This window comes from Schistocerca serialis, chromosome 4 (genome assembly GCF_023864345.2).
Source record: "Schistocerca serialis cubense isolate TAMUIC-IGC-003099 chromosome 4, iqSchSeri2.2, whole genome shotgun sequence".
In the NCBI taxonomy this organism is placed as follows: domain Eukaryota; kingdom Metazoa; phylum Arthropoda; class Insecta; order Orthoptera; family Acrididae; genus Schistocerca; species Schistocerca serialis.
The window spans coordinates 395,297,994-395,308,181 of record NC_064641.1 but is presented as its reverse complement, the minus strand read 5'-3'; the positions used below and the strand labels follow the sequence as shown (position 1 = coordinate 395,308,181).

The window sequence follows — 10,188 nt, the reverse complement described above, 5'->3', positions numbered from 1 at the left end:
GTTGTATGTGTCGCCACCGGCACCAACCTCGTGTGAATGCTCTGAAAAGCTAACCATTTGCATATCACAGCATCTTCTTCCTGTCGGTTAAATTTCGCGTCTATAGCACGTCATCTTCGTGGTGTAGCAATTTTAATGGTGAGTAGTGTAAATTATTGTCGAAAGCTCGTGTTTTACAACACTACACAGACGTGCCTGTAAGGCCCTCTATATGTTAAGGCATCAAAGGAGAATAGTTGATGATAAATGGATGTGAGGTAAAGGTGTCACCAGTGTGAAGGTTGTTTTGAAACCTGTGGTGCTCTACCAGGCGCTATCTTACTAGAGATAGGCCCTTGCCCTCTGTCGGCGCCTGAGCTTACTTACACAGCAGTTATAGAGGGACCTACAAATTAATGTGTAACTCGGCAATTTCATTGTGACAAACGTTGCCAGACTCGGAAGATATGATAAGTGGTAAAAGTCCCCAGGCTTTTGATTTTTACCACTAAGCCACTGAATGACGCAGGTAGTTGTCTTCTAAAGTGGTTTCACTGTAAAAGATCGCACTTCGCCAGCCTTCGTGGCCATGGGACAGCATTGCTGTCAAATAAAACAAAGGTCGTCGGATGGAGTAACTGCTCGGTCATGAAAGTGGGTTTTAAAATTTCCATTACAACGTATGGCCTTGGCATCCAATCATAAATTAATATTTATGTTGGGGGTGAACTTAATGCAACGTGCAGAATACAATAATATTTTTGGCCTAACTGTGGAGCCACAACGATCGTATACACAAATTTAATAAAAAAACAGTCCAAATCTCAATAACTTATTTATTTTTGATTCTGGTAACTGCTTCCAGTCTACAGGGTGTCCTGGAAATGTTACGACAAACTTCGAGGAGTTGTAGAGGGTGTCTTGAGGAACAAATCGAGGATAGTAACCCTTGTCCGGAAACGTCATCCAACGACGCTACAGACTATCGAAGTTGTAGGCGTTGGTGCTTGCCATTAAGCCACCCCTTCGGCAGAAAATGTGACTGCGGTTTATTTTTCTCCTGTATACCGAGAAACACCGCTAATTTTAGAGGGTTCCAGAAGAAAAAGAAACTGCGGATGGAAACCGTCATCCACCAAGGCAACAAAACATCGCATTCATAGGGAACACGGCTTTTCTACTCAGCAACCAGTTCAATCTTCTCCACTGGGCGATCGTGGCAATCACTGAATGGCAAACAACATCGCGAGACGTTCCGCCCACGGTCCGTCAGCGTGCGTTTGCTGCCGAAGAGTTGGTCTTGTGGCAGGTGCTGGCGCTTGTAACTTCAACGCTCTGTACCGCCGTTAGATGAAAATTTGTTCCTTAAGACTTCCTCCACAACCCCTCGAAGTTTATCTCAACATTTCTGGGACACCCTGTATAAAATCATCTTCAGACCAGAGACTTCAGATGAGGCTAGAAAGGAGAAATAGTATGTGGACTTTCTGTGACTACACCACGAATGAAGCTGTCCGATTTTTTGTTTTTCTGTAGTTAGTATTCCTGAAAGGGCCCTTATACTAAGGTAACAAAAGTCATGGAATGGCGATATGCACATATACAGACGGCGGTAGTAGCGCATACATGAGGTATAAAAGGGCAGTGAATCGGCTTTTCGACATGATTATGGCCACACGACGGGAATTAACAGATTTTGAATGTGAAATGATAGTTGTAGCTAGCATTATGGGATATTCCATTACAGGAATCGTTAGGGAATTCAGTATTCCGAGATCTAGAACGTCAAGAGTGCCGAGAATACCAAACTTCAGGCACTACCTCTCACCACGGACAACGCAGTGGCCGACAGCCTTCACTTAACGATCGAAGAGGAGGGGGGGATTAGTGTTTAGCGTCCGTCGACAACGAAGTCATTACTGTCAACGATTGTGAGCAGTGCCGTTTCCGTAAAGTTGTCAGTACTAATAGACAGGTAACACTGCGTGAAACAACCGCAGAAATCCATGTGGGACGTACGACGAACGTGTCCATTAGGACACTGCGGCGAATTTTGGCGTTAATGGGCTATGGCAGTAGACGATCGATGCGAGTGCCTTTGCTAACAGTACATTGCCTGCAGCGCCTCCCAGGGAGTCATGACTACATCGGTTGGACAGTGGACGGCTGTAAAACCGTCGCCTTGTCAGGTGAGTCCCGATTTCAGTTGGTAAGAGCTGATGGTAGGGTTCGAATGTCGCGCAAACCCCACGAACCCACGGACCAAGTTGTCAACGAGGCACTGTACAAGATGGTAGTGGTTCCATAATGGTGTGGACTGATTCTTCTGGTCCAACGGAAACGATTATTTACCGTAAATGGTTACGTTCGGCTTCTTGGAGACCATCTGAAGTCATTCAGGGACTTCATGTTCGGAAATAAGATGGACTTTTTATGGATGACAATGCGCCATGCCACTGGGTCACAACAGCTCGCTGTCCGCCCCTGGTAGCTGAGTGGTCAGCGTGACAGAATGTCAATCCTAAGGGCCCGGGTTCGATTCCAGGTTGGGTCGAAGATTTTCTCCGCTCAGGGACTGGGTGTTGTGTTACCCTAGTCATCATCATTTCATCCCCATCGAAGCGCAAGTCACCGAAGGGGCGTCAAATCGAAAGACTTGCACCTGGCGAACGGTCTACCCGACGGGAGGCCCTAGTCACACGACAATTGCTCGCTGTTGGTTTGAAGAACATTTTGGACAATTCGAGTGAATGATGTGGCCGCTCAAATCACCAGACATGAATGCCATCGAACATTTGTGGGGACGTAATCGAAAGGCCAGTTCGTGCACTAAATCCTGCACCGGTAACACTTTCACAATAATGGACGGCTACAAAGGCAGCATGGCTCAATATTTCTTCAGGAGACTCCAACGACTTGTTGAATCCATGCCACGTTAAGTTGCTTCGCCTTGCCGTGCAAAAGGAGGTCCGACACGATGTCACAAAAAGGTATAGTGTGTGTGAAATCTTATGGGACTTAACTCCTAAGGTCATCAGTCCCTAAGCTTAAACACTATTTAACCGAAATTATCCTAAGAACAAACACACACACCCATACCCGAGGGAGGACTCGAACCTCCGCCGGGATCATCGCACAGTCTATGACTGCAGCGCCCCAGACCGCTCGGCTAATCCCGCGCGGCACACAACAAGGTATCCCATGACTTTTGTCACCTCAGTGTACGTATGAATGCAGATGAGTTGGCGCGGCCCCTCCCGTCGAAGGTTCGAGTCCTCCCTCGGGCATGGGTGTGTGTGGTGTTCTTAGAATAAGTTAGTGTAAGCAGTGTGTAAGTCTAGGGACCGATGACATCAGCAGTTTGATCCCTTAGAAATTCACACACATTTGAACATTTTTTTAGCAGATGAGTTGGCATGGGTCTCGTGGAAGAGTAGCGTGGAAAGCTGTCACGAATGGTATCATATGAGCAAAATTGCTGACTAGGTGTTTACTTGCCGGCGGCGACAGATTGAGCCAATCAGTTCTTACAGTGAGCTCAACTAATATGGACCGTGCTTTCTCTTTGCCCTGTGCTTTTGGTTCCAGTCATTTGCGCTGGTCTCGTTTTGTGCTTTTCTCCACGCCAGTCTGTATTCTGTGTTCAGGCTCTCTGCTCCCTCGTAGACTGAACCGCACATCGAGTTTTTCCTCTTACGGGGTCCAGCTCCCTGGCTTCCTGTTAGGGCATGACGGTAGACTACAGTAGTGACATTTGTGCAAACAGGATGATTTTACGGCCTCTTCACGCCAGTGAAGATACAAAAGTGTAACGATGTACAGGCAGACCGTTCAGTGTGACTGGTGTATCACTCGCAGCTATGTATTATAGCGTAATAATAGTGGCCCTAACCGACAGAGACCGGAGACAAGGGTACGCCTTGTCAATGACAAGTGGTTTCAAATCCGACAGGAGTTGCTGCTGTTAATGAATGCGGGCAGGTTATTGAGGGAGCACTGCGAAGAAAGTAGCATGCAATGGACATGTGGAGTAGGGAACCTTGTAAGGCACAATAGCTCACAGCGGTACAAAAGGCTGCACGTATTCAGTTGGAGAAGCGGCACAAAAACTAGGTAACGAGTGATCGAGTAAAACAGAAGTGATATTCAGCGTACCCCAAGGAAGCGTTATAGGCCCTCTGCTGCTTCTGATCTACATAAACGATTTAGGAGACAATCTGAGCAGCCCTCTTAGATTGTTTGCAGATGACGCTATCATTTAACGACTTGTAAAGTCCTCAGAAGATCAAAACAAATTACGAAATTACTTAGACCCGATATCTGTGTGGTGAGAAAAGTAGCAGATGTCTCTCATTAAGAAGATGTGTCAGGTCATCCACGAGAGTACAAACAGAAATCCCTTAAATTTCGGTTTCACGATAAATTACACAATTTTAAAGGCTGCCAAATCGATTAAATGCTTAGTAATTAGTAACAAATTTAACTGGAACGATCACGTAAACAATGTTATCGGGAATGAAAACGAAAGAGTACGTTTTTTTGGCAGAACGCAAAGGAGATGCAGCACGTCTACTGAAAAACCTACCTACAATACGCTTGTTCGTCCTGTGCTTAAGTACTGCTGTGCTGTATCGGATCCTTACTACATAGGATCGGCGAAGGACATCGAAAAAGAGAAGGGCAGCTCGTTTTGTATTATCGCGAAATAGGGCCGAGAGTGTCACGGATATGATAAGCGAGTTGGGATGGCATTTGTTAAAACGAAGCCATTTTTCGCTGCGGCGAGATCTTTTCACGAAATTTCAATCACCAATTTTCTCCTCTCACTGCGAAAATATTATATTGTTGCCAACCTACATATGAAGAAATGATCATCATAATAAAATAAGAGAAACTAGAGCTCGGTCGGAAATATCTAAGTGTTCATTTTTCGCACGCGCTGTTGTAGAGTGGAACGGTGGAGAAATACTCTGAAGGTGGTTCGAAAAACCCTCTGCCGGGCACTTAAGTGTGAACTGTACTGTAGATGTAGTTCGTAGGCGCTTAGCCTGGCTGAACTATGTTGCTAGGTTAGTCACTTGGCTGTAGAGGTGTAATACACACGATGCATTGTACACAGTGACCAGATTGGAGAAATACATAATTCATGAGCAGCAAGACTCTCTGCTCACAAAGGTCGTCATTGTAGGTGCCGGCATGATTCATTGCAGATTGATTGGACCACACGTTCATCCTATTCGTCATAACGGAGAGAAATGACACGTATTTGTCAAAGGTGTGTTACCAGAATGCCGTCCGCCCCCGGTAGCTGAATGGTCAGCGTGACGGATTGTCAAACCTCTGGATCCGTTTTCGATTCCCGGCTGGGTCGGGGAATTTTTCTCCGCCCATCATCATCCTGTCATCCACGTCGACTGCAGGTCGCCGCAGTGGCGTCAAATTGAATGACCGGCACCCGGCGAACGGTCTGCCCGACGGGGGGGACCTAGCCATATGATTATATAAATACCAGAATGCCTTGGATATTTAACGAACACGATCAGTCACTAACACATTTCAATATTGATGTAAAGGGTCATTTGCCGGCAACGTACGGGAAGTTAATGGATCGACGTCGATGAATCCATGGCGTAAAACATGAGATCACCTAACCTAACGTGAATAGATTTCTTCCTCTGAAGACATATCACACAGCTCATGTATAGAACAGTTCAAAATGGTTCAAATGGCTCTGAGCACTCTGGGACTTAACAATTTCTGAGGTCATCAGTCCCCTAGAACTTAGAACTACTTAAACCTAACCTATGGACATCACACACATCCATGCCCGAGGCAGGCTTCGAACCTGCGACAGTAGCGGTCGCGCGGTTCCGGACTGTAGCACCTAGAACCGCTTGGCCACTCCGGCCGGCTATAGAACAGTACTTGATTCAAAAGAGTATCCTGTCGCAACAATCATCACCAAAAATGGTGGTATTAAAGGCATTCAAAGATTATTAAGAAATGAATTCGCATTTTGCGAACCTGGATTGACGTCAGCTATTTGCGACACATGAAGATTTGTGCCGGTCAGGGACTCGAAACCGGATTTCCCGCTTATCGCGAGCGGTCGCCTCAACCACTTTTTTTTTCTTCATTATGCTCGTCACGGTTCTCGTCATTCGGTCTGGGCGGATGTCACATGGCACCCCTCGAAGTTCATCGTAGAATACTTCACTCAGTTTCTTTTCTTTTTTTTTATTGCAGAGGGCAGCCAGTCCTCTGACCGAAAACTACTTCGGCTATCCGAGCACGCCTCCCGGTTCGACACAAACTTCCGTATGCCATGGAGTCCACATCCCTGACGTTCGCATGTTTCTTGATCACTACACAGTGAGAGACATTTTATCGATACTTTAGCCCGTCGAGGCATGGATACATTATTGATGGTTACAATTTCTGTATTTATTCCCTGTCTGTATCTTACATTACGATGTCCTTGAGACATACATGCTTGTCTGATGGACATTGTAATGATAAGATACAGACACTGTGTAAACACAGACATTGTAACCATCAAAATTGAATTCAAAGATTAGTCGAACTCCTATGACGTTCAGTGCTCCGGCAATATGTTCTAGACGTTGAACCTGATAGTCGCATTTGTGCACCTGTAAATTTTACAGTTTTTCGATTATTCTTACACAATCTTCTCCAATATCTTGGTACACGATTCCTATTATCACAAGCTGACATTATTTAACATACACTGAAGCTCCAAAGAAACTGGTATAGGCATGCGTATTCAAATACCGAGGTATGTAAACAGGAAGAATACTGCACTGCGGTTGGCAACGCCTATATAAAACAAGTGTTCGGCGCAGTCGTTGGATCTGTTACTGCTGCTACTCGTACAATGGCAGATTATCAAGATTTAAGTTAGTTTGAGCGTGGTGTTCTAGTCGGCGCACGAACGATGGCACGGAGCATAACCGAGATAGCGACGAAGTGGGGATTTTCCCGTACGACCATTTCTCGAGTGTACTGTGAATATCAGGAATCCGGTAAAACATCAAATCTCCGACATCGCTGGGGCCGGAAAAAATAGTGCAAGAACGGAACTACCGACGTTTGAAGAGAATCGTTCAACGTGACAGATGTGCAACTCTCCCGCAAATTACTGCAGATTTCAATGCTGGGCCACCAACAAGTGTCAGCGTGCGAACCATTCAACGAAACATCATCGATATGGGCTTTCGGAGCCGAAGATCCACTCGTGTATCCTTGATAACTGCACGACACAAAGCTTTACGTTACGTCTCGCCTCGGACTGTCAACACTGACTGTTGATGACTTGAAACGTATTGCCTGGTCAGACGAGTCTCGTTTCAAATTGTATCGAGCGGATGGACACAACCCCATGAATCCATGGACCCTGCACATCAACAGGGAAATTTTCAGGCTGGTGGTGGCTCTGTATTGGTATGGGGCGTGTGCAGTTGGAGTGATATTGGACCCCTGATACTTCTAGATACGACTCTGACAGGTGACACGTACGTAAGCATTCTGTCTGATCACCTGCATCCATTCATGTCCATTGTGCATTCCGACGGACTTAGGCAATTCCAGCAGAACAATGCGACACCCCACACGTCCAGAATTGCTACAGAGTGGCTCCAGGAACATTCTCCTGAGTTTAAACATTCCCGCTGACCACCAAACTTCCCAGGCATGAACATTATTGAGCGTAACTGAGATGCTTTGCAACGATCTGTTCAGAGGAGATCTCCATCCCCTCGCACTCTTACGGATTTCTGGATAGACCTGCAGGGATCATGGTGTCAATTCCTTCCAGCACTACTTCAGACATTAATCGAGTCCTTGCCACGTCGTGTTGCGGCACTTCTGCGTGCTTGCGAGGGCCCTGCACGATATTAGGCAGATGCACGAGTTTCTTTGGCTCTGTAGTGTATATTGCTTATCCGAACATGTTTTCTAACTCATCTTCCACTTGGCGTTGTAAATAGTACCAGACACTTTCTATCTAATGATTAATCTAAAAGTTTCTCGGTAGGGACCATTAGACCTGACTGGGTACGTTATAGATTCCACACAAATTTTACAAATGGAGTGGGCTCTCTTATAACAGCAATTTATGGTGGCTCACTGGAGCGATGGAATGCACTTGTTAGTATACATAAGCACAAGTTACTTCAGGTTTCAAGAAGAGTCGGAAGGAAGAGCCCAGGACTAAACCTCGATATCACTGACGTCAGATTGTTACAGAATTTTGGAATATGTTTTGTACATGCGCCTCTAGACGTTAAATCGGCTTGCTCTGTTCGCTCACTAGATCTAAGAAGGCTGTACGTAGCGGAATCCATTTCGATGGCTTGTTTCGCAAGTTTCGGAAACCCATTGATATAGATCCATACTATCATCTAGTAAACTAAATTCATACGTAAGGGATGTCGAACCCGGTTTACGGATGGACTGAAGACTTCTTTACAACCAGAACGCAGCGCGTCTTCCCCAGTGATGGAACGTTGTGAGAAGCGAGAGCATTGTCAGGCGTGCCTCAGGGTAGCTATTTACGGTTGATGCGGTTATATAAATTGAGATGACAGAGCAGAAAAAATGTTGCAAAGAGCAAGAAGAAGTACAGACGATCAGCTGGTGGCTCACTCTCAACACCATTAAACACAATGTAATGTAATTGTTCAAAATACCTTTTACAGGCAATGCTCCACAACCCTCGAATGATTCAGAAATATCGTCTTCATACCATCAAAAGGCGCTGTATTTATAAACTCTTATTTACCGTTAGTTTACATCATAGATCATCATCAGGTTGACCTGTGCTTTCGGATCTATCTTTACTTAGCGCGACCAGCTGATGACGTAAAGGTAGAAAATAATCGAGAATAAAAATTTATTTACGTCACACTTTTTGGTGGTTTGATGATACCGTGCCTGTAATGTAAGTGACTACTCTATCGGTGATCAATCAGTCAGTCAATGGCAACAGTCAAATATCCAAGAGTATCCATTCGGAGAGAATTAAGATTGCGTGATTACGTAAATCTAGTCGTGCGAAAAGTAGACGTCAGATTGAGAGCCAGATTCATAAAAGAAGGAAGGGGCTTCGTAAACCGTCGTTCGGCCTAACCTATCGCTCGTCATCTTGATAACCTTAACAAATGGTATTAACAAAGATCTGGAGAAGATTCAGAAAGATGCACGAATCGCCATAAGTTTGTTTAGTCAGCGCAGGATGACCATGAAAAGCACAACAAACGAGGCATGTACTGTGCATCTTAGGAAGGTTTACTGTGAAATCTTCAAAAGTGAGTCCTAGATGGACAAAGAAACACATTACTTTCTCACATACACAAGTTATACAAATACTATACCAGTAAAATTAGCGTAATTGTATGTAATAGCGCATTAATCGTATTACTTTGAGGCACTCATCATTTACTTCTATCACTGTTAGTAATTTTTGGTACGATACTTACGTCGTTGGCATTATGACTACTTTGCTTTGTTTCGTCCAAATAGTACAGTGAATATTCTGATAGAAAAACTGCCGCAGTGAGGATCCAATGGGATTTAGCTTTGTCTCCCCTGCTCCCGGAGGAAAAAAAAAAAAAATGCATCAGTGACTGTTATATACCTTTTTCAGCCGATGGAACAAAGACAAAATTAAGAACTGTAAATTCAAATATCCAGTCGAAAGTGGGACTTCAAAATGTTCTGCGTAGTGTGGCCCTGAATATATTTCTCGTGCTTCTGTGTTTGCGAGAACCGTAAAGACATTCTAATACAAGTAACTTAGCTGAAGTTTCAGACCGCTACAGCCATATCACTTAATGTTAGATCAATACTGCGTGAAGTTGGTACGAAGATTCTATAGGTAGTGGACATCACGTAAGGGAGACAATAAATGTGTTGTCTAGAATCCACTCCACACCTCGTCGTCACGTGTGCTTGATCCAGTGCCCAATTTGTAACATCGACGATAAATGACGACATCAAGGTGTCCGCTTATCAAGAAGTCTTCTGTTCGCCTAGCATGACACTCCTTAATGCACTGCTGAACTTGAGATTAACCACTGTATATTGTAACTTTTATAGGGACGTAGTAACAGTGAAAGTCTAAGTGGAAAGTGTACAAAAGCACGACCCTTCTGCCAATGAACTGAGTACTCATGCGATCGTCATAGCATT

At 44.8% G+C, this 10,188-nt stretch overlaps 1 protein-coding gene across 3 annotated transcripts in view; it reads left to right on the top strand.

Moving 5' to 3' along the window:
• Positions 1-1,716: 1,716 nt before the first annotated feature.
• Positions 1,717-10,188, top strand: part of LOC126474916 (uncharacterized) — a 408,277-nt gene continuing 399,805 nt past the window's right edge. The window contains exon 1 of one of the 3 annotated variants that reach the window (XM_050102418.1): positions 1,717-2,168. In XM_050102418.1, coding sequence (XP_049958375.1) covers positions 2,042-2,168 — 127 coding nt within the window. In that variant the 5' untranslated portion in view covers positions 1,717-2,041. The remainder of the gene's footprint in view (positions 2,169-10,188) is intronic. The other 2 variants (XM_050102416.1, XM_050102417.1) reach the window with 2 other exon arrangements.